The following is a 25,022-nucleotide window of genomic DNA, read 5'->3' as shown; positions in this document are numbered from 1 at the left end:
TACTGTGGTGGTCATAAGTAAAGAAGTAGGAACCCAGGTGAAGGAGCTATAAACATTACATTTAAAATCTTTCGTCTTAGGAGGCGGGTCTATCGATAAAACTTGTTTGCAGGAAAGTCATAGTAATGCAAGGTCGGACAAAAACGATTCTGTAGTGAGAGCATGGAGTACATTTCATAGATACTTATAGTCATTCGGAATGTGAACTGATAGGTTATTACATATGTAAGTTCTGTTCATATTTGGTTGGAGCATAATCAGTACAACGGTGGCTGGGAGAGAAATGAGACGTAGTAAAAACAATAATCAGGGGTGAATCAGGGGTGTCATTGTTCGAAGGGGAGGTCCTATTGTCATGGACCATTATTAGTGAGTTCTCAGCATTCTTTGTCGTCTTCTGTTGGCACGGTGGAGCTATGGGTCCAGCTCTATTCTAGTTTCCGCGTTGCAGGGCATGACCTTTTCCTCGCTTTTCTGGTCAAAAAGGTCCTTTTCGCCCTGTGTCCTTTTGAGTCGATTGTCAAAAAGTTCAGGTGGAAGAAGTGTGTGTGTAAGTAGTCCTTAGGGTAGGTCGGAGAAAAAGGGGGATGGAGCAGGGCCAGATCGGGAACAGACCAGGGGGACGGAACATTTTAGGTAGGCGGGCTCATGACCGAGTTCAGAGAGCGGGGACTTGTCGGCACACGTTGAACATCGAGCAGGGGCATCAGGTCAGCCCTTTCCTCTCATTTTGTCGGAAACAGTGCCTCGTCCTGCGACTCCTTACTGTTGCGGTCTCGCCTTGGCCAGTGTCGCAGATGTTCCACGATCTGTAGTCAGGCCGCGTGCTCCCACATCCGGTCTCTCTCTCCACCGACAGTGGTACCCTTAAATGAGTTTGAAAAGACAGTCTTTAGAGAATTGGCAGAGGAAGGTAATCACATAAGTCTATTTCTCTCCCAGCTCCAAGCAAATGAGAAACATCCGTTACGTTGGGGTTCACAACCAACATATAAATAATTGATGATGGGCTTGTTGGATTTCCTATAACTTTCCTTCGTAACTATTTCTTTGGTGTTTGTTGGTGTTACATTCATTGTCGTGGTACGAGATCTGGTACCTATTCATTGCATTTTGTGTATTATAGTTACGTCAGTTCTTCTGACAGAGACCCACTTTCCTAGTACGAGCCTTACGAAGCTATACCGTTCTCCAGGGCTTTATATTTTACGAAAAAAAGTGCAACGTGCTATCACCATGGTCTGATAGGTATCTTTCTGAGGGACGAACATAGGCTAAACAATTTTTTTTTTTTTCATTCTATCAATGCATCCTACCTTTCAGCTAAACATTTTACTTTCAACAGGGTTCATTGCAACAATTTCTTCATTTTGGTCTAATCTTAACTTTGCAAACATCATTCTAGTTCCTACATAGCCTCTTACAACCTGACTACTTCATTAAAAACCGGGGTCTTATGGAAAACAACTAGGGACATAGCAAACTGCGGGGAGGGACTATCGTCTTGCTTTGTGTCATAGGGGCGTTATTTAGCAGAAGGCCACAGTTCAGTTGGTAAAGCGTTCAGTGACATTTCTCGAATTCTAAACTCCGTAGCTTGCTCATCAACAAATCATTTCTAGGAACAACGGCTGGCCTGTGTTAGTCGTAAGACGACCCATTTCTTACAACCGAGGGTGAGGGACATTAAAAAACTCTCGTCCGGGGCAGCTGATACAAAACCGAGGGCGTTCTGGGAAGATGGGGATGTTTCGGTCACTTTTACTGTCTGGGTATTGAGACAATTCGGGACGGGGAAGGTCGCGTTATCGGAGGCATTTTTGTTTATCATAGAAGCCGCTGACATGTAGTTCCCTTATTACGGGTCAGATTGGGGAACCTCAGTCGTCTTACCTATCCTTTCCCTTTTGGCCAATTCTAGGTTTCATCAATTTTTAGCAGAAAGGAGAGGTAGTGACACGGCATCAGGGTGATTTTATTTAAGACAAATTTTGTGCAAATACTTGCGGTATTTGGAGCCAATTGGGTGGTGCACCAGGGGTGGCGGTTTGCCAATTAGGTGCTAATCGTTCGGAAGAGTGAGAGTGTGGAGGGGAGGGAGGGGAGGGAGGGAGGGGAGGGAGGGAGGGAGGGGAGAGAGGGGAGGGAGGGGAGGGAGGGAGGGGAGGGAGGGGAGGGAGGGAGAGAGGGGAGGGAGGGAGGGGAGGGAGGGAGGGAGGGGAGGGAGGGAGGGAGGGAGGGGAGGGAGGGGAGGGGGGGAGGGAGGGGGAGAGGGAGGGAGAGAGAGGGAGGGAGGGAGAGGGAGGGAGGGGGAGGGAGAGGGAGGGAGAGGGAGGGAGGGAGGGAGAGGGAGGGAGAGGGAGGGAGAGGGAGGGAGGGAGAGGGAGGGAGAGGGAGGGAGAGGGAGGGAGGGGGAGGGAGAGGGAGGGAGAGGGAGGGAGAGGGAGGGAGGGGAGGGAGGGGAGGGAGGGAGGGAGGGAGGGAGGAGAGAGGGAGGAGAGGAGGAGAGGGAGGGAGGGAGAGGGACGGACGGACGGACGGACAGACAATTCAGCGCTTTACACAACCTAAGACATTTCGGGTCTGTGTTAGAATTTCGAAAGCATGCAGTTTGGGACGGACGAGCATTAGGCCGGGTACAGGGGACATGCATTGAGTAAAAGACACCTTTGTATCGCACTTCTCGCACTCTCGGTCCTTCGACCAGTCAAGTCAGCGCCTCAGTCGCACAAAACATTTTCTCATAGTTTCAGACATACGTGACACGTGCCCATTCACGTAACACGGATTAGGGGTGACCGTGTTTCATCATATCATACAACTCATTGGCTCTTTCGTTACGAGAGCAGTTTGTGGGTGTGCTTAGGTGCCACCTTGCAGCGTTAGTCCGCTTCATGTATCAGACATAGCGAGGCTTCAGATCTTCACCGTACCTCGGTCGTGATTCAAATGTAACCTGTAGAGGGAGGAAAAGAGGGGAAGGGAGGGGGACAACATTCGAGCATATCAAATGCATGGGCACGAAAGTCCTTTACTTACCTCATACTCGTCTTATCTCCTCAGGGTAGAATCCCTGGGGTCTTGGTTTCTGAAGCCAGGAGGGGCAGTGTGTCCTTATAGGCCGCGTGTAGGGAAACGTTAAAAATCAGAAGCACTTAGTGCGAGGTATCTAGTTGGTAGGTGCATCTAGCTATCGGGTTCCTTAAATCTTTTCCAACGCTGTGATGTTCTAAGGCATATCAGTTCTTCGGCCAACTCTGTTCCCTAGTACCTTTTAGTGCCGTACCTTTAGAACATTCTATTATTTACACCGCTTCACTTTACCCGTCCTCAGAAGTCGAGGTCCTTCTCCATGCGTTAGTTCCTGAGCCAGTCGCATACCTGGAGGCAGAGTATCGTGTTTTAGATTCGATCTTCCATCTGGGGCTGAGCAACCATCTTCTAATAACCTTTAAAAAGAGAACAAAGCAGGGTGCACAAAAAACTCTCCCGCTGATCCCACATTTAAAAAGCATGCAATACCTGTTCATAGTTTGGAAAACCTTTATTTGCACAATCGTTCAGCATGTAGATATGAGAGTGTAATCGTATTTGGCCGGACACAGCGATGGCTGAAGTACGTACAGTAAGGGGGGGTATTTTGCAGCATTAAAAAGGGTTTATTTAGTTATTTGCAGGAGACTAAAAAGGTCTATCAATAGGTGAGGGATCAAGGAGCATTCATTTCATAATTGGAAGCACAGTCAGACTAGTTGCAATCAAATTTCCTAAATGCATACCGTGGGCGTGTGTCACAAGCGAGGTTATGTATCAGTTACAAAAATATAATAATAAATCGTACATTGAAAACAACATTTTTCACGGGGTCCTTTTACATGTTCGTCGAGTGAACCCTCCCTCGTTTTCGTCAAGTGTACAAAGGATCATATATATATATATATATCTCAGAACATCGAGTCTTTTTGGCTAAAAAAACACCACGAGGTGTTCGTAAGTTCTCATTGATACCGGCGCCATTTTGGGCGGGGCCGGGTTAGTCCGGAAGTAGCATCAGGAAAAAAATGTTTCCTACAACCGGCGGTTGGACCAGAGTCCTTTTCGGCAGTTCAAAAATTTATGCTAACAGAAGGGGTGGCTACGTCGTGGTTATTTCGTTAGCGACCAAGGCAGTTGTTCCTCACTGGAAGCCTGCAGGGGCCGAGGGCTCCGGGGACTTTTGTAGAATCTTCAAGGCTGTGGAGATGCTGTCGGAGGTGGGGGCTCGTGCCCCGGTGGGCAAGCATCCGAGTTACATTGCTGGTCAAAGTTACTCTAGCGGCCTAGACCCGCCTTCCAGGGGGCCCAGACGCCATTTTGAGGCCCTGCAGCAGCCGCCCTTCGTCGAGTCTGCAAGAGTGGAAGAGGCCCTTTGGGGTGAAAGAAATGGAACACCGTGCCGTAGGGGCAGGACCTTCGGCTAGGATGCAGCTGTGGTGCCCCCACCTGGGGGGGCGAGGGAGACTCGTTCGCGCCGTCTCCCTCTCCCAGTGCACCCCACGCCGCCCCTTCTCACGGGCATACATGATGGCCACTCCACATCCCGTGCTCCACAAGTACTCTTGAGGGCCATCGTATGTCTTGTGCTGCGCAAGTATGGGCACCGTTGCATGTTCGGTGCTGCGCAAGTATGGGCACCGTTGCATGTTCGGTGCTGCGCAAGTATGGGCACCGCCTGGCTGGAGGATTTCGGCGCCGGGCCGGGGGCTGGGAAACCTCCTATCCAGGGAGGTGGGAGAGGCCCGTCCACGTCGCCTCTCCCTCCCAGCCCAACCTGGACCAATTTCAGCGGAGGTATTTGTGATGGCCGGACTGGGGCTGGGAAACCCCCTATCCGAGGAGGTGGGAGAGGCCCGTCCGCGTCGCCTCTCCCTCCCAGCCCAACCTCACGAAGAAGAGGATGGGACAGCCATTTCGTGCCGGGCCCGTGGTGCCTCCTGGACATCCCACTGGTGATTCGATCGATGGCTGTCAGCAGGCCCCACCCCACACGTGCTGTGTGGTTCACCTTCCGGATGGGCGTGACCGGTGACCTGCGGCATTTCGGGAACTTCCGGAGTGGGGGTAGGTATTTTGTTTGGACAGGCATGTCTGGGTAATGGGGGGTTGTCTATGCAGGCCTGTAATTGCTCCTTTCTTTTTGCAGAGTGGGGGGGGGGGCAGCAGAGAGTAATCAGTCCCATTGCACTCGAAGTTTGAGCTCATTAATGGAATGTATACTAATCTGTCCGAGACTACTCTGTGTATTGTTTCTGTAGGTTGTCCGAAAAAGGGTGGTTTTTCTTGTGTTAGGGAACAGTAGCGGTAGTACGGGGTTCGTCACCGGGTAACTTAGAGCTAGACTGGGTTTCTTGTCTTAGCGTTGTTCGATCTATGAGGACTCGAACATGTCGCTGAAATCGGTCTGGCGAAATCTGTGCCATCGCGCATAATCAAACGTGGTGGTTCTATCTGGCCTGTCCATGTCAGTCTGATTCATCTTTGTCTCGCGCCTTTTCCCTTTCTGCCGGCCTGTTATTCCTGTCGGCCCTCTGCTCCTACCCTTGTTCAGTAGAGTCGGGCATTGGGCTTTCCAGTGCCCGGAACATTTACAAAAAGCACATTGGTTTTTCCCTAAGTCTGGTCGTCCTGTGCGTAGTGTCGGGGGATTACTTTCGGGTCGTTGTGTTCTGGGGTTGTCCTGTCGATATATTCCTTTACCTACTCTGTCCTCGTCTCTTTTCTTTCGTTGCATTGCTTCTTTGCGCCACATACCGAGACTGTCGAGCATAATAGGCGTTGTCTTATTACTACAAAGGGCTATTTCTAATGTTTCTATTTTATCAAGATCGAAGGATCCTATCAGTGGCCACTGTTTCTCTTGATTTTCTTTGGTACATTTGTGCCACAGCTTACTATAGGCTATGGTAACTAATCCATATTTTGTGAACATGTCTTTATTAGGGGTGCCTTCCAGCGGAGCTAGATGGTCCACCTCTAATAAACGGTCCGGGCTGAACCAACTACCAATCAGTGGGGAGAAGACAGACATGACGGCTCACAACGAGGACAAAAAGTCAGCACTGCCTATCTTATCACTGCGTGCAAAGACTAGACAGAATATTTCTATTCTACGTTGTTTGCAGGCAGTGAATACCTCATGAACCAATATCAAATAATCAATAAACAACCAGTGGGGAGAATAAGTAGGCCCGCAAAAGGTCTGCGTCCTCTACCCTTTCACTATCTGCAAAGAGGAACCTGTTCTTTCCTGTTTGTAGACAGAGAATCTCCAGAAAACAATCCGCGAACAGTAGTTCGGGGTCAAAAAAACAGTTAATCAGTGTGGGAGAGGGAATCTCCCGAAAACAATCCGTGAACAAATAATCAATCAGTGGGGGAGAAAGATAGGCACGCTGGCTGCGTTACCTATCCTTCACTGTTTGCAAAGAGAAAGAGCCTGTTGTTTCTCCGTGTGCAGACAGTGAATCTCCAAATAAGTCAACAAAGAGTAATACTAGTATTTTCCGAACCATTAAACAATCATTTCGCAATTCGTCGTGTTTACACGACCTTACCCGGACCGTATGGACAGTTTCTTGTCTTCCGAATCCAGCGCCCGATCGTCCTCTTTTCCTCGTATTCCTCGCGGCACTCCTGATGGTTCCCAGTCAGGACCGTAGATCACTCGAGAGAGGTCTGTTCGGAACCAGTGAAGTTCGGATGATCGGCTGCCAGACGAGGGTCTATTGGGCAAGAGCTCTCCCGATTGTTGCAGTCGTTCACTCTGTCGTCAGGACCTCTCCCACTGGATCCACGAGTCACTGATGGGCCCCACGTTTGGGACGCCAATTGTAAAATCTAGGTCAGGGACAATCAATATTTGCCCGGCGGTATCGCCTCTTTTTTTTTTTTTTTTAATTATTTTTATTGTTGCATCAGGCGGAACATGGGTGCAGGAGACAAAAACAATTCGGGGGAGCGTCAACATTCCGCTCTTCCCGATCATCTGCAACTTTTCAATGTCAGGTACATAGCTTTCATCGTGACGAACTTGTTTTTTATTTTCACCCCAAACTCCCTCCCCCCCCTCCTTAACTCCTGAGAAAGTCAGCAACTGAGAAGCCTCTATCAAAAGCCCCTCTTCCCGCCCTCCCACTCCCCTCCCTCTTCTACAGCATACCCCCCTTTTCCGCCACCCCCCTCGCCCCCGAGTCTCTCTCATCCTCTAAGTCTTGACACAGTATATAGGCAATTCAACGACCCAAACCCTCCAGAAACAACTATGTTGGATTCAGTGACAAACGTGCCTCCCCGGCTGTCTCCCCTGCCACCCGCCCATTTCTCCCCGGACAGTCCTACTCCAGTCCATGGTATCGCCTCCACTTAGTCCATATTTTTCGAAATTTCCGAGGGCACCCTCTAGCTTTGTAGGTCACTCTTTCGGCCGCCATATACATATCTAAACCCCTCCTCCATTCATCCAGGTTGGGTTTCCCAGGCGCCCCCCACATTCGTGCTATGTCTCTTTTTGCTACTACCAAAGCCAGCAGCAGGAAAATGAGCAGGTATCGTGTGATGTCTACTTCCGTCGACATGCCCAAAAGCGCCAGTTTGGGATCCCTAGGAATCTCCACCTCCAATATCATACTCAGTTCCCTGAATACCTCACCCCAATATTCCTGTATCACTGTGCAGCCCCAGATGATGTGGAAGAAATCGCCTGTCTGACGCTGGCATCGTATGCAAGAGGTGTCGGTCACCCTCCCCATCCGGGCAAGCCTCACTCTATCGAAGTAGGCCCTGTGAAGGATCTTAAACTGTATGAGGCGAAGCCTCGATTTTATGGCCACTTCCCTCGGGTGCATGAATGCTAGTTCCCAATCCAGGTCCTCCATCGTGCCCACATCTGCCTCCCACCTCTCCCTGAGTGTCCGCAAGTCTCCCAACATATTATTTGTCAGTGTTTTGTATGTCAGAGATATTGCCCCCCTCTGTATCTGCTCCTGTAGTAATCGGCCCTCAAGTGGTGCAAACTGGGGTATGTCTGTGAGCGATATGTGCTGAGCTCCCCAAGCATGTCTCAACTACAAGTATTTATAGTATTGGGTGTTCTGGAGGCCAAAGTCCTGCTGTAGCGCCTGGAAGGTTTTAAGTTCCCCCTTTGCTATGACATCTCCCACCGTGGAGATGCCAATGTCATCCCACCTGTGGAATCCCTTCAGTTTATGTAGCTCTGTCAGCCACCTACACGACCATAGGGGTGTCTGTCGGGTGAGCCTTTCATGCCAGCCCATTCTAATTGTCACTCTGCGCCACGCCGTCAGGGTGATCTTCGTCGCTGGTAGGAGCTGGCGGCCCCCTTTCCCACCATACAAGAAGTGTAATACCGTCTTGCTGCCCCATTTGGATCTCTCTAAAGCATAAGTGGGATGGTCAGCCGGGGCGTGTAACCAAGCATTGATCGGGGCAAGGTGTTCTGCCCAGTAATAGGCCTCCAGATTAGGCAGCGAGATACCCCCACTGTATTGGTGGCGCTGCAGGGTCGTGAGTGCCACCCGGGACTGCTTCCCCAGCCACAAGAAAGAGCGAAGATCAGCATGGATCGTCCGCAGTGTCGCTTCTGGTAAGGGATAGTACTCATTTTGCAGGGCGTATAAAAACTTTGGTAACAGGATCATTTTATACAGGGCGGCTCTGCCTAACATGGTGAGCGGTAGCGGTCTCCATCTATCCATCTCCGCCTTCGCTGCCACCACTACCCTATTTACGTTGTCTGCGTATGAGCGCCGCCTATCCCTGGTGATAAACACCCCCAAATACCGGAAGCCTTCCGTAGTGTGAATGAGCAACTCAGGCAGGCACTCCCCCCGCCGCTCACCTTGCGGGTCGTAGAGAATCGACTTATGCCAATTTATAGTGTGTCCGGCCACTGCCCCAAATTCGCCCAGTTCCTGGAAGAGGGCCGGGATCGTCCTAGCCGGGTCCGTCACATATAGCAGCACGTCATCGGCGTACAGGGAGATCTTCTCCTGGTCAGTTGCCAAGGCCCCCCAGTGAAAGCCAGTTACCTCCTGATTGAGCCGAATACGTATCGCCAGGATCTCAATCGTAAGGGTAAAGAGGAGTGGGGACAGCGGGCACCCCTGACGTGTCCCCCGCTCTATCGCGAATTCTCTCGACATTCGCCCATTAATCCGCACTCTCGCCCTCGGGTTCGAGTAAAGAAGACTCACCCACTGTCGGAACTTGGGTCCAAACCCAAAACGCTCAAGCGTTCCCATCAGGAAGGGCCAGTGGACCGCATCGAATGCCTTCTCCGCCTCCAATGAGAGGAACCAGTGTGGCTCCCTCTTGTCACAGACTTCCTGGAGCCAGTTATGTGTGCGCCGCAGGTTAAGTTTAGTGGCCCTGTCCGGCAGGAACCCGGACTGGTCCGGGTGCACTAGGTCCGCTATGACCTGTCGGAGTCGTCGTGCCAAGATGGTGGCGAGGATTTTATTCTCACTGTTCAGAAGGGAAATAGGGCGATATGAAGAACAGTCCTCCCTGGGCTTGCCCTCCTTATGGATCGGGATTATGGTGGCCAGGGCCAGGTCCGGCGGGAGACCTCCGGAGTCAAACGCCCCCACATAAAGTGATTTCAAATGACGTGCCAGGAGGTCCCCCGTCCGTTTGAAAAACTCCGCCGGGAAGCCGTTAGGTCCCGGGGTTTTCCCTGGTTTCAGGACTGCCACTGCCTCCGTAATTTCTTCCAGGGATAGGTCGGCGTCCAGAGCCTCACTATTTTCGGGGGTCAACTGCGGCACTTCCATACTACCCAGGAACGACTTTACCACCTCGCAATCTCCGAGGTCCCTAGCCTTGTAGAATTCTTCAAAATAGGTCGCAAAGGCCTCTGCTATCGCGACATCTGTTGATGCTCGTGCCGAACCCGGGAGCCCAATCCAATCAACCCATCTGGCCGCTTGCTCCCGCCTGCTCAGCCACGCCATGAGTTTCCCGGATTTGTCGCCTACATCATATATGCGATGAAGGGTGGCCAGCGCCTGCGTGCGCGCTTCGTCCGTGAGCAGTTCCCTGTATAGCCGTTGAGTGTCTAGCAGAATCCTTAGACGTCCCTCCCCCTTCGTCCTGTGGTATTCAGCTTCTTGAATCAAGATGTTGGCCTCCTCCTGCGCTATTTCCTCAGTGCGTTTCCTTCTGGCCTCCCCCACCCTGGAGCTGAAGCGGTCTCTCAACACGGTTTTCATGGCTTCCCATAGCGTAACTCCCGATTGCACCGACCCCTCGTTTTCCGCCACAAAGACTTTGATATCCGCTCTAATCCCCCCTAGAATTCCAGGAGTCTGGAGATCCCACGGCGACATACGCCACTGTGCCTTTCCACTCCCCCTACCTCGTCCTATATGTACAAACAGCGGGGAATGGTCCGAGACACCCCTCGCCCTATATTCTGCCAAGTCCCCCGTCGAGAGTTCCTGCCTCGTAGTGAATATATAGTCCAATCTAGAAAAAACCTTGTGGGCCCCTGAGTAAAAGGAGTAGGCTGCCTGTACAGGATGGAGCCACCGCCACACATCAGTGAGACCAATCGTGTCCATTCTACGGGCCAAAGCCGTCACTGCCGTCACTGCGTGAGAGTCCCCCGATCTATCACTGGTCGTGCACATCACATCGTTGAAGTCCCCTCCCATAATCTGTGTCGTGTCAGCAGTGGCTAGCAGTATGTTCGTGATCTCCTGCATCGTCCGGTTTTGTAATTTGGGTGGAGCATATACTGACAGCAGCGTGTACCTGCGCCTCCTCCATGTCCCCTGTACCCCTGCAAACGTGCCCTGCGGGTCCAGCCATGTGCGTGTCACCGTGAATGGCGTCGTTTTCCTTATGAGTATTGCTGTGCCCCGTGAGCCCGTTGTGTATCCCGCGTGTGCTAAGACTGTGTACTGCCCACGTGCTAGAAAAGCACAATGGTTCCCCCTCAAATGTGTTTCCTGGAGGAATATGATGTCTGGTGCTATGCGTTTAATATAGGCATTGACCAAGCCCCTCTTAATTTTGGAACCCAGGCCGTTTACATTCCAGGTTAGCGCCTTTACCCCAGCGCCATCCCGGCTAGGTTCAGCTAGTGTACCTGCCATTGCACTTCACACCGACCACCGAGTGCCCGAGCCCGGGTCCAGGGCAGTAGCAAGGGTAAGCTCTGCTGCTTCACTGACACCACCCCCCTCCCCCCCCCCAACTCCCCAACTCCCCAACGTGAGGAAACAACAGTACCAACATGCCCCCCCCTCCCCCACCCCACCACCCTCCCCTTCTAGCTGCGCCCCAACAGGGGACCAAACTATCCATGGGAGTAGGTCAGTCGCCCTCCCGCACATCCCTCCCCAGATTAAACTGTGTTCAGTTCAGACACCCGAAAAAGAAACTGTAGGGGGTGTGCCAACTTGCGTGCTCCTTGATGCCGAGCTGCTATCTCATCCGAGCTGCATGTTCCTGCCTTCAAGAATGGGAGTCCTGAGTATCTACGATCGGGTCTTGACCCGAGGAGCCTTGCTCTAACTGGCGGATCTCCTTAGCCAAGGGGTGTAGCGATTCGCCTAAGAGGTCCATATCTTCCTCGGCGGATGAGGGGCCTTCCGATCCCTCCACGTCATCCCCCTCGGAGCGTACCCCTCGCCTCAGACTGCTGAACCGCGATCCCGCCACTGGGTCTTTGCCTGGGGATTCCGATCTGCCTCCCCTGTTGTTGGCCGATCCTCGGGTCCTATATGGCGTCGCCGCGCTCGTGTGTTGGGTCCTCCGTAACCTCCGTCGTTGCGGCTTCGGCCGCTCCCAGCTCGATCTGTCCCTCACCTCTCTGTCCATTGCGTCCCGACTGGCCGCCTCCCTACTGTTCAAGATAGGGCGCTCCTCCAACCACTGCCAAGCGTCTTCCGGGTGGGCAAAAAAGATAGACTTGTCCTTATATATCACCTTCAGCTTGGCAGGGAAGAGGAGCATGTATTTAAGATTCAGGGACCTCAGTTTCGCCTTCACTGCGTCAAAGGAGCGGCGTTGTTTCGAGACCTCCTGGCTGTAGTCCGGGAAGATCATTATTGTAGTGTTCTCAAGGCGGATCTCTCCCAGGGCCCTGGCCTCCCTCAGAATAAGGTCCCGGTCGGCAAAGTTCAAGAAGCGCGCTATAACTGGCCTGGGTCTCGCGCCCTCAGGTGGCTTGGCCAGAAGCGCCCTATGTGCTCTTTCAATAATAAAGCATGTAGAAAATGGCGCCTCGGGGAAAGTAGTTTTCAGCCAGGTCAGGAGGAAGGCGGCCATGTCCTTTTTCTCAATCCCCTCCCTAAAACCTACAAAGCGGAGGTTGTTGCGCCTGGACCTGTTCTCCGCATCGTCCACCTTCCATTGGAGGTGACGGTGCGCAACCTGTAGCTCTGCCATGTCTTTCTTGAGCGTAGTGATCGCCTCCCCGTCTTCCTTCACTTTGTCTTCCACTGCCGTTACTCTTTCGGTCAGGTTCCGGAAGTCCTGGCGCAGAAGCGTCACCTCGGCCCCAACCTCGCCAATCTTGGTCTCTAGGGCAGATCGCGATGCCTGGATGTCCGTTCTGGACGCTTGGATGGCCTCCAGTAGCATGGCCGTGTCGGTGTGGGGGCCTGGATGGTCTGCCATGGACCGTGGCGCCGCGAAATTGTCCATAGGTCCCTGGCGCGGGGGTTTGGGTGCCGGGTTATTCTTCCCCATCTCCTCACCGCACAGCCGCCCAGGAGAATATGCCGGGATCCCTGCTTCTGTATGAGAGCGCCGGTCAGGGTGTGAGCCGCCGGATGACGAGAGCATGGGTAACTGCTTCCGCGTCTCCCCTCGTCCAATAGTCCCCCAGGCCCTGGGTCTCTCCGCTCGGTTCACCTGCAGGGTGCCCGTGACAAGATCAGCCCCCTCTCCTGTGGGCCACAGTCTCGCCGCACTCTGTGAGCCGTCCCCGCCACATCGCTGCTGGTCCCAGCGCCCCCGGGCCACTCCACCATCAAGGTGGCTCCAGCCGGTGTCTCAGGGGGGGGGAGAGGGGCCGCCGCAGGCCGCGGCGCCCGTGGAAATGGGTTGGTGCCCCGGCGAGGGTCGTCCCCCTCACTCCCTCCGCTCACCGTAGGTGTCTGGTCCACCGCCCTCAGTGGTGCGCCGCAGCAGGAGCCGGGTGTCTTCTCCCGTCGCTCTATCTCCCACCGGCCGCCATCCTGGGACGGGGCTGTTCTCCGCCGAGTGGTGAGAGCGGGTCTGGCTTGCTCTCCCAGCCGCGCGTCACAGTCTCGGACCGCGAGGGGTCCCTGGGTGGTCCGCCGCTCGTTTCTTCAGGCAGCCTGTCGGGCACAGCGTCAGTGTGTTCGCCGTCCTCCGCGCCGCGCGGCCGCCATCATGGCCGCCCTCACCCCGATGCAGTCTCCGGGCTCGCCGAATTCCAGGGAGAAACCGCACCTCTACCCCGGCCGCCTGCACTTCGGTAACCGGGGTGGGTTCGCTTCAAGTTGGTGGGCTTTTTAGCTCGATGTCAGGGTTTTAAAGTCGGATTATGGGGCAACTCGGCCGGAGCTCCGGCGAGGCACGTCTAGTCGGCCATGCTGTTGGCCACGCCCCCAGGTATCGCCTCTTTAACCCACAAAATATTAATCAATGAAGAGGCAGGCGCTGGAGACTGGAAGGCAGGAAACAAAGTTTATTCTCTCCGGAGGAGAACACATCAGTTCAGACAGCCAGTATCGTCACGAGGTGCTCTAACCGCATCTCTGAGGCCTGGCCTCTTATACACATCTTATGAATTTTATTGCAGGTAACACATTCTTGTAATGCTTTAAAGTATGAAAGGACATCCTCGGAATCTCCCCTTCAGGCCCGTTCCCACACACATTTACAGTTGGAATCCCCACCCCGGTCACAACAGGTGATGATTATCGCGCAGCTGGACATCCCGCCGATTCACGGGATGTGGGGGGTTGATCGGATATCATAGGGTGGGGGCTTTGATCAATTCGAGGGTCCTTTAATTGGGGGGAAGCTTCCTACTGTACGGGGGGCAATAAACAGTATCCGCAGAGCTAGGTGGCGGCCTGGGAACGAGGAAGACAAACGGGCACACAGGAAAGGGGGTTTGTATCAAAGGGCCTGGGACCATGAAAGGAATGAAGGGAGGTGTCGCGCTGGGAACAGGATGGGGTTCTGAGGCAGAGCTGCGCTGAAGAGGGGTTTATGACCCAAGGCATGCGAGAGCGGGGGGGGGGGTTGTCAGCGTGCGGGCTTTGCGAGGGCGAAGGGCTATGCTGGGGGCCAGTGGCGTGCAGAGGGTGGTTCTGATCGAGGCACCTAAAATGGCGGGTGCGCACGACAAAAAGTGTGGCATCAGGGGAAAAGGCAAGATGGCGCAGATAATGTTTAACAAACTGTACTAATTTTCCACACAAGTGTGTGGTGAGCTTTCTGAAGCCCCCTTACCAAAAGTCTCACAGAGTAGCGCATGCACGCTGCTCTAGGCTCGACCTAAAAATGTTTAGTGGCTTACAGCCCGCCCATTATTAACCATTGGTTTGCTGCGCGGTCACTCCTATTTTCTTGCTTCTCATTGGCCAACAGCATCAAGGTAACACCCTCAGGTTTCACTTCCTCTTTCTTCTTCCTGACATTTGGCTGTTACCAGGAGCTTGGACCTAGTACAGTTTCCGGTTGGTGGCCAGTGTCCTTCCACTGGCCGCATTCTTTTTGAGAGACTTATTTTTGCTTAGCTTCTAGCACTTCATAAGAGTGCACGTTTTCTTACTATCTTCCCTCCTCCCAACGCAATCCTGCTGCGCCGTTCCTTGCACCTAGAGCATCCTCCCCCACGTCGTTGCTTGCACCAACCCCTAAGCACACTAGTAAGCACTTGAATAAACATTGACAAACCTGGAGAGCATGTGGCGCCTGTGAGTTAATAGCAGGCAGGAAAGGAATGTTGTGTTACACGTTGCACAGCGATATGGCTTAAAGGGTTAAAAAATGAAGGCTATGACTTGGTCTGTGCTGACCACGGCATAGTGCTTTTTTTTTTTAACCTTTTTTTTTGTACACAGCAACTGTGTTGGGTGGATTCAATTCGGCCAGGGTCTTTGCTGCAACCTACAAAATGACCTTCAGTCCGCTGCTGCTGAGCAACACAATACAGCCTTGGTATTCGCTCTGGGGTAAATGCGTTAAAACGAATGCAGTGGAAATTAGTGCATTAAGCGCTACAGACTTTCAAATGACGGTCTACCTAGAGGATCTATACCGAGCTTCTTTTATGGTAGAGTTATATAATGCAAACTTGGCAAAGCAGGATTAGAGCACATACATGGTTCTATTCATTGGTTATGCGTCACTGTTCACAAAACGAAAAGAAATTCCAAAGCCAATAGATAATGCATAGGTGAAACCTATTGGCTTTGCCTATGTTTTTTGAGTCAGTGTCTTTTGTGTGCTTCTTCTGTGGGGGGTGAATGTAGACTGGTTTGGATCGTTGCAAACAAGCATATGCAGAGACAACTTTTCGTGTGCACAAAATTGCTGTATGTGCACAATCTAGTTTATCCTGAATGTAAATGGATAATATTGTGTACAATTTTGGGGACGTTACCAAATTACATAGTATAGTGTGAAAACACATTGTAGAATTTAGCCAGTTTGCATTGTGCACTCAATCTATATGTGTGCAGATTGATTTACAAAATAAAAAGGGCAGATAAATACAATTAAGTCGTGCCACATCTCTACCCATTAATTCAGTCTCCGGTCGCTGACTACAGTTAACTGGACCCTCAGTTAACCAGACTGGATGCAAGATCTAAAGTTCTGTTGAGGGCGTGGACGCTCCTTCAAATCCAAAAGATTAGTTTTGTGGCATTTTCATTAAAAACATTTTGCAGTACCGACTTTTGATGGGCGTTAAAGGTAGTCGCAAGTTTTTGTTAAGTGTTTGCAGTTTGGCTCTTGACATTGCAAAGCTCTGTATTGATGTGCATTAAACCTGTTAGTGCCTAGTGGCTTACGGGGGCGTTTCTCATGCATATGCATGCTGTTGCTAAAATCAGTGTCTGAGGAGATTAATATAACGTGCACTGGCAAATCATAGACCGTGTTTTGTACCAATGTGTTTATCCCACTTGATGGTGGTTTGCTTGATTTGGAGCATACTTAGCCAAAGGGTTTGTTTTTGTTGGGTAGCTGTTTTTTTAAAGTGTGTATCTTCTACCGCGTGGGATTACTTGAAAGTTGCTCTTGGCAATCATTAACTTTCCTCCTCGAGTCTAAGACTGTCTACCTCTCCTTAGATTAATTTTACTTTTTACATCTTTTTATTGTTTTAAACTTTTAGTGTTAGTGATGTGTTGATAATATAGATTGATGAAGAGAGGTGTCTTCATCTAGACAATGAATTAAATATGCAGTTATTTTTATTGATAACACTGTAGACAGACGTGCAGCCTGGGCCACCAGATCGGCCTATGTCCACCTCCTTCCTCTAAGAGCCCGGTATGTTCGCTGTGCAAGGCTGGAGTTGGGGTGGGTGTCCCACTTGTATGGTAATGCATTGTGTCGTTCCATATCATGTTAGACACTGCTATGGTTCAGTTTAATGAAAGCACATTATTTTGCAATTCCCTGTCTTGCTAGACATCGATGATGGAATACAATAGGACCAAATAATTCTGTTGATTCAGTACATTGGAAAGAGCAATGCACTTGTAACAAACGACTTGCGACTGAGACCCAACTAGACCATTAACCTGACTTTTAAGTTTTGTCTCATATAGCACATGCACTGTCAACAAAATCGCTTATGGAATAAAAAGATAAAAAGCTTAAAGTGGGCTTAGAGCAGCACATTATTTATCAATGCTTACTATTGTTTGGCTTCCACGCCTCTCTTGTTTTCTTGCTTCTTATTGATCACGCCTCTTGCATCTTCCCCACTGTTCGCCTCCTGCTTTCTCCCTGTGCTTCTGTCCCTGCAGTAGAGCATTATCCTAGCCCAGCTTCCTGTTTGCGGCTATTGTCCTTTCACTAGCCACTCCCTCATCCAGGTACTTTTATTTTTATTTTTCCTTTTTGCTATGCACTCTAGGATAGTTCATGGGACTCAGATGTCTCCTTCCCTCCACCCTCCTCTTGCTGTCTGTTGTTGCTTATCCTTCCCCTCTCCCACGCCGTTCCTTTATGTTGCTTTCACCCTGCTGTCCCTTGTTGCTCCCCCTCTTGCTCCCTCCAGCTCTTTCCCTCCCCCTACACCCCTCCCTGGTGTTGCTTCACTCGACTGTCTGTTTGTTCTTTCTGTTCCCACCCTCCTCTTCCCTCACATCCATTGTGTTGCTTGCCCGGGTGTTATTTTAAACATATTGCACTGCTGTCTCGGCTTCTGTGCAACATCGCCTAAAGAAACACAAAAAATCTCTATGATGCAGTCAACATTTGCCACATTATAGCACTTTTTAAAATGCACTTTTGTCATGTTGCGCAGCAGCTTTTGCTGCTGTGCAATATATCTAAAAAACACCCTGACAAAGCCAATATATCTTGCATAGACAAAACTAATTGACATTGCTAATGTTTGCTACCCCAGTAAATAATCTAAAATATTCTTTCGGCTTTGCGTATTACTCTTATGCAGATGAGACACAACTCATCCTTAAATTGGAAGGCGACATCTCAGACATTCAGCTGTTCTCAACCAATGTATACTTTCGATATCCACATGAATGAATGGTTGCTTCTTCAGACTTAATTCCTCCAAAACAGAGGTCCTATTCTCCTAGGCTCCTAGTCCATCTCCCATTGCAAAAAAACAGGGCATCTTTTTTGATAACCGCCTGAAATTTAAAACACATGTATTAAAAACAATTCTCTCCATCCCCCTTGATAATAAGATTTAAAATGTGTCTGCCCAACTTATCTTGGGCATCAATACATTTCATGTTATCTTGCTCCATCTTAGAAGGCTGCACTGACTTCACATTGAGAAGAAATGTCTGTTCAAATTGATTTGCTTATGTCACAAACATTTCACTGCTGGTCCTACTTACCTGCAAACTGTTTTCCAAATATCTTCCATCCTTCGGTCATCCTGTGCCAAACGCAGCAGGAAGGTCTGATTCAGGGATTGTTCCTTTGGTTTCCTGACCCTATCAGCCGGAAATGCCCTCCCTGCATTCCTTTACAGTTCCGTCCTCTACCTAAATTTCAGGAAACATCTCAAAAGCTGGCTCTTACATCTCTAAGGGCCATATGTATCATCAACCTGATTCGCAATTTGAGAATCGCAAATTGAGAATAATTTCAAGGGTGCAGGGGTGTCCAAAGGATACCCTGTTGCACCCCTGAAATCAGCATGGGTGCACATGTTGTGCACATACATGCCCTAAGGGCATGTATGTGCCTCACATTGCACTTTGAAAAAAGCAAAATAGTGAATTTTTCAAGGAATCCGCAAATTACCACCAACTTGGAGTTAGTGGTAATTTGCGATTCCTTAAGGCCAATTTGCATTTTTTTTATGCTTCATACAAACGCCGAAATTCTGTGAATTTTGGCGTTTCCGAACGCATTAGTGCTTGATACATATGGCCCTCACTCTCTAATCTACTCACTTATGGCCATGTGTTTCTGCCTAGCATTGAGACATCTATGTGGGGCTCTATGAAAGCAAAATCAAGTTTTAAAACTACTTCCAGGTTTTACAGTTTTATGTATGCATTTCCAACTCTGCATGTCCCTCCAGCAGATTCCTCAGATTTACTTTGTGTCCCTCTTTCTTTAGAGTCAGAACAAACGTCAACCATGCCACGGCACCATCTATTAGTAAATGCAAAATCACTACCATACAGGACTATTAGTACAGCCTTTCTGTTTTATGCTTTTACACAAGTTTACTTGATAATCGTCCATTAAACCCTATCAGACTATTTCAGATATAACTGCATTAGTTATTTGTTTCCTATGCTATTTCAGTGTTAAGGACTGAGGAAAGACAAACACTGAGTATTTATAAGAGCTCAGTACCTTAATTGTCTTTTCTGTAAGTCATGAAATTGAACACATTTTCCTCATCCCAGAAAGACAACACTTAAGTTTGTATTTATTTTCGATCTGCTCGTATTGCACTTTTTCTTTTTTTTTGTTGAAGTGTCAGGTTGCCATTGGAAGGCTGACACAATATAACATAAAATTGATAACTTAACATACATTAACAATCATATGTTAAGTTTACGAGTAAAATACTTGTACATAATATAGAACTAGAGCGGTAAACCAAAATAGTGTACATTGGTTTGGAGTAATGAAGCAGCCTTGCTTCAAGCTGTTGCCCATTTTGACCTAAATAGAGTGTCAGGAGTGTCAGAGGTCAACTTTGACTGGTCCTATTGCTTTACATTACTTAAAAGAGCCAATGTCTATATTATTGAATGCCACAGGAAAATGTACAAAGGCCCACCTGAGCCTAACACTAAGACCTGTTGATCTCGATGCCAAATGCCATAAGACCTTTGATTATCCATACTAATATAATCAAGAGAGAGCCCAAACCTTTGAGGCGGGTAATCTCAGAAACCACAGCACCAATCGCAACACCCAATACAGTGTTGGAAAGGGCAGTTGCAGCAGAAGCACATAGGCTATGCAGACGCCCACCATAAACATTTAAAAGGTAAAAGAACCGTGCCAGCAAAGTAGTCCCTTGTGGGCGTGTCTGCGTTGTGCTGTGGGCGTGTGCTGGGGGCGTGACAAACGCGGGGGCGTGTGGTACGTTCCGCCCTTCATGCCATGTCTCATATCGTGTGCTGTGGGCGTGTGCTGGGGGCGTGGGCGTGTGCGGGGGGGCGGGATTACGGAAAAAAACCGAGCGCTGTGCCCAATATTTCATTGTTTTTTCTTCCCAGGTTCTGTACATTTCAGCTCCGGGTGTCCACCCTGCTCCCTTTAAATACCCCTGCACCCCATAATCGTAACCCACCCTTACTCCTTAAAATACCCCAACACCCTGAAACACTAACCCATCTTAACCCTATAAATATACCCTGTACCCCAAAACCCAAACCTATCCCTAAACCCTAAAAATACCCCTGTACCCCAAAACACAAACCTAGCCCTGAACCCTATAAATACTCCTGTACCTCAAAACCCAAACCTACCCCTGAACCCTAAAAATACCCCTGAACCCCAAAACACAAACCTAGCCCGGAACCCTAAAAATACCCCTGTACCCCAAAACCCAAACCTAGCCCATAACCCTTAAAATACCCCTGTACCCCAAAACCCAAACCTACCCCTGAACCCTAAAAATACCCCTGTACCCCAAAACCCAAACCTAGCCCTGAACCGTTAAAATAACCCTGTACCCCAAAACCCAAACCTACCCCTGAACCCTAAAATACCTCTGTAACCCAAACCTAGCCCTGAACCCTAAAAATGCACCTGTACCCCAAAACCCAAACCTAGCCCTGAACCCTTAAAATTCCCCTGTACCCCAAAACCACCCCTGAACCCTAAAAATACCCCTATACCCCAAAACCCATACCTATCCCTAAACCCTAAAACTACCCCTGTACCCCATAACCCAAAACTATATCTGAACCCTTGAAATACCCAAATACCCCAAAACATATACCTCAGTACCCCAAAACATATACCCCTATACCCATACTTACCTTATCCAAACATTTAAAAAAAACATGCTTTTACCATTTATGGCAAAAGCATATAAAATGTAATGCCATGCGTTATAATAGCATTGCGGAGTCATGGTACTTTCGTAATGAAAGTATGCGGAGTGATGCTATGCGGAAAGAAAGTTGCGGAATAATGGGTGTTTACCCTCCCCCGTAAGTACATTGGTGCCACGGCGGCCCACATCTCCAGCAACATACTCAGATTTTTTCACCACCGATTTGAAAAATGCACAGGTCTATCTCATTGATGGCCAGCACCGACATACACTTTTAGACACACCTCCCGCCACAAGTTCTAGAATTGCGAACTTTAGAGCTGGGGAGCCTACCACAAATGAATGTGTTCTTCTATAATGTAAATTGTGCTCATGCCATGTTGTCGAGTTAGCGCTATATAATATTGCAAGGAAAAATAAAGTAGGGAAACTCGAGTTCACACACTACTGAACGCGCACTCTTAAGTGCATCAGCAGTGCACTGTGAATCAGAGCGTTTCACAGGCCTGTCACAGATAAGCAATGCTATCAAAACGAAATACTACAAAACAATACACTACTGGCCGGCAGCAATTCATACCCGGACAACGTCGGGACGGGCTGCTAGTCACATATATTGTGGCTACCCATACATTCTGCTCGATCTTTAGAAAAAGACCCCTCTCCACAATATTTTCAACTGTTACTGTTAAATCTGCATCTCTCTTAGATAATTCATCATTTCCTAAACAACAGTGTATTTGGTATTTTCTTTTTGAAGGAGTGTTGGTGACCACTAAGCATTGCGAGGATCCTGTTTATCTGATAGTATACTACTAACGAGATAATGTTTAGAATTTTTATTTTACATTTCTTCATTGCGCTCATTTAAAATGGAAAGCACTGATTGGTGAATTCTGCTTATGCGTATTTAGATTAAATGATCATTTTTCATGCCTTTGTGTGTTGTGTTTAAATATCATTTTGCAGCAGTATGGTCACTTTGAAAAGAGAAACACAGAGACTCCTAATATAGTTCCTATTGAACTTTCAATCACAATAAAAAAAAAAAAAATTTGAAATGGGCACAAATAATGGTGATTCAAATCTTTTCTGTGTTTTTACTTTGTATCTAATACTACTTTTTTCTTCTTCTAGGATTTCAAAAATAAGATTTGTGACTGAAATGTGAACTGATAATGCTTGTCGATATGTATGAGACTGCAATGTGACCATCGGAACCCTCTAGAAGAAACTCAAAAGATTACTTTTCCTGGTGTTGTGTGAACATTTTCCTACCTGTTTACATGTGCAGATCACTTCGCTACTGTGTTAGTCATTGTCTTTATGTAGCAATGACAAAATTGGATGAAGCAAATAGAGAGGCAAACATGCACTCTTCGATCAGATACCTTGGCTATCTAGCAAGGATCAGTTTGCTGGTGGCCATATGCATGGGTCTTTATGTGAGATGGGAGAAAACGGAGGACTCACTAATTCTAGTAATTTTTATCCTTGGGCTTTTTGTTCTAGGAATTGCAAGCATACTCTACTACTATTTTTCAATGGAGGCTGCAAGTTTAAGTCTTTCCCATTTGTGGTTTGGCTTTTTGCTTGGCCTGCTCTGTTTCCTTGACAATTCTTCATTTAAGAATGATATGAAAGAAGAAGCAACGAAATGCCTGCTCATTTCCTCTATGGCCATAAGGACGCTGTGCTCTTTGGTGGAGCGGATCTGCGGCTGTGTGCGACATCAACCCACCCTGCTGACATCAGTGGAATTTCTGGAGCTCACTGGTTTTGCTATTGCCAGCACGACCATGTTGGTTGAAAAGTGCATGAGTATCATTTTGTTGGTAGCAGCTCTTGCAATGCTGATGATTGACCTGCGGATGAAGTCTTTCCTTGCAATTCCAAACCTGGTGATATTTGGAGTTCTTGCTTCTTTATTGTTTTTCCCATCCTTAAAGATTCCTATAAACCCATTTGCTTTGGCCTGCTTCTTCAGCTGCCTGGTTTGCGATCCACTTTTTGATGTATACTTTAGTGGACTTTCTGTTACCGAACGTTGGAAACCTTATTTGTTTCGTGGTGCAATTTGTCGAAGACTTTCAGTAATTTTTGTTGGGTGCATTGAACTCATTTTCTTTATACTCTCAACCTTTAAACTGAGCCATCTTAAGTTGTGGTACTTTGTAATACCAGGATTTTCAATTTTTGGGATATTTTGGTTAGTATGCCATATTATTTTTCTGATCACACTTTGGGGCTTCCATACAAAACTAAATGATTGTCACAAACTTTATTCAACACACAAAGCTGAGAACAACAGCCTAGATCGAGTCATGGCTTCTAAAGGAATGCGTCATTTTTGCCTAATTTCGGAACGCCTTGTTTTCTTCAGCCTTGTAGCTACAGCGGTTTTTGGTGCAGTTTCCTGGCAGGTAAATGAATTAATGCATTTTGAAAAATGAATGTTGGAAGATTTATAAATGTTTCTCTTCCTATAATTTTCTTTCTTCCTGTAATTCTCAAGGATTGTGTTTGCAATAGATTCGTTTTTTACCTGGGTTGACAGATTATTTATAGAGGGAATTAGCAGACCACAAATAATTTACAGTTAAAATGCTTTCCGAAACAAAGTTTATAAGCTGATCAAAAGAGTTTTAGGCTGTAGACTAAAAGAATGCAACTAATAATACCAAACTCAGCAGATGATTGTATCAAATACAAAGGTTGGCCAAACCACCAATGGAAATTAACACAAGTTGAAAGATAACGTGCCATCCTGAATACTTGATTTTTGTATAGTTTCTAAAAATGTGTGCACCGAGAAAGAGCCTGGTGAAGAAAGATAGTCATTTGATCTTTCCTATACAAACCAACCTTTGGCTCTTTAAAACGTTCTTAGAACATATTTTGACACTGGTTGATTGACTTTGTATTCAAGTGTTGACTTATGGAAGGTTTCACACTTTTGTTTCTCTGTTAGTCGATTTATCTCAGACAGACTTTGCTATATGACATAGATAAACATAACGATTGTGCCATTGAGGATGGGTGCATGCTGAGTTGCTATAGGCACCAATGCATATGCTCATCACCTCAAGCGTCATTCCAGAGTTTTTATGTAGGGTCGTTAGACAGTGCAAGTCAATCTGGGCTTGCATATGTTTTGTTTCAGTCTTTTATTTACGGTCAGTGATTACATTTTGCCTCAGTAATGGGATTAAACCCTTTAGGAAAAAGCTGAATTCTCAGCCACTGGTAGTGTGTAGTCTAGTGTTAGTAACATACTCTGTTCTACTAACTCGTCAGCGAGGAGTTCGATTTTGGAGAGGGACGAGCGCTATCCTCACAGCAAAGAAATGTTTTCCCAGTCTTGGAAAATCTCAGAAGGCCCTCCTGAAAGATGGATTGCCTCAAACCAAATTTTGACTAGATTTGGTTTACCTAATACTGGTGAAAAAGTTCAAGTGGGAAGTGTGAGATCAAGCTAAGAACTGGACGCAGGTAGTTGACAATTACTGTGAAGCTAGTATACCACTTTATGGCCTAAGGATACTGCACACACAAAGAGATGATGGCTGGAGTGCTGAAACTTTTCAGACATTCACCCCCAGTCACAGATCTGGGTTGGATTGAATCCATCATCGTTCTTTAGCTCACTTCGGCACCCCAGTTTGGACCCAGCTGAATGCAAATCAGTCTTGACCCTGTGCCTTATGGGAACAGTCCAGCCCGAACTGCCAGGCCGGGTCCTCCTTGGACTGGAAACAAGCATCCTGGGACCGGTTTCGGGGTAACACCCCTCATCAGCCAGGCTAGCTTGAATCCAGTGAATTTATGACATTGTTCTGCATTCTGTCCATCAATTGTTCTTTTTGCATTTGTCACCCCGAGTGTGATGGGTATGCCCAGACGTGGGTCCTGTGCTCTCCATGCCACGGGAGTCAAGCTATCCTGGCTGATGAGGGGTGAAACCCCGAAACCAGTCCAGAAAACTGCAGCTGGACAGTAAATGACAAAGGAGTATGTTTCATTTCTGAAGCCGGGCTCACATTATCTCTCAGTCATGGTCATCCTGCCTGTGCCCGCCACTAGACAAGTGGGAGAGGGCTATGCACTAATAAGAACAGTGCATTCATTAGTGTAGCAAAAGTCAGTACCAAAGAAACATAACCTAGAGAAGGCCGTTTCTCAGAAATGGAAAAAGTTTAGTTTGTCATGATACAAAATGGCGCCGGTACACAAAATGGCACAGCAAATGCTAACTTACTAAGAACAATATGAAAGCATAATTATTTTT

The 25,022-nt window shown here is 48.2% G+C and overlaps 1 protein-coding gene across 1 annotated transcript in view; it reads left to right on the top strand.

Annotated features, from left to right (window-relative positions):
- The window catches only part of TMEM168 (transmembrane protein 168), a 184,290-nt gene that overhangs the window by 36,968 nt on the left and 122,300 nt on the right, over positions 1 to 25,022 (top strand). The window contains exon 2 of the mRNA XM_078674392.1: positions 21,872 to 23,157. Within this exon, the coding sequence (XP_078530518.1) occupies positions 22,021 to 23,157 (1,137 nt within the window). The 5' untranslated portion in view covers positions 21,872 to 22,020. The remainder of the gene's footprint in view (positions 1 to 21,871; positions 23,158 to 25,022) is intronic.

Source organism: Lissotriton helveticus, chromosome 1_1 (genome assembly GCF_964261635.1).
Source record: "Lissotriton helveticus chromosome 1_1, aLisHel1.1, whole genome shotgun sequence".
Taxonomy (NCBI): domain Eukaryota; kingdom Metazoa; phylum Chordata; class Amphibia; order Caudata; family Salamandridae; genus Lissotriton; species Lissotriton helveticus.
Note: the sequence above shows the minus strand (reverse complement) of the source record. Positions and strands in the feature narration are given on the sequence as shown.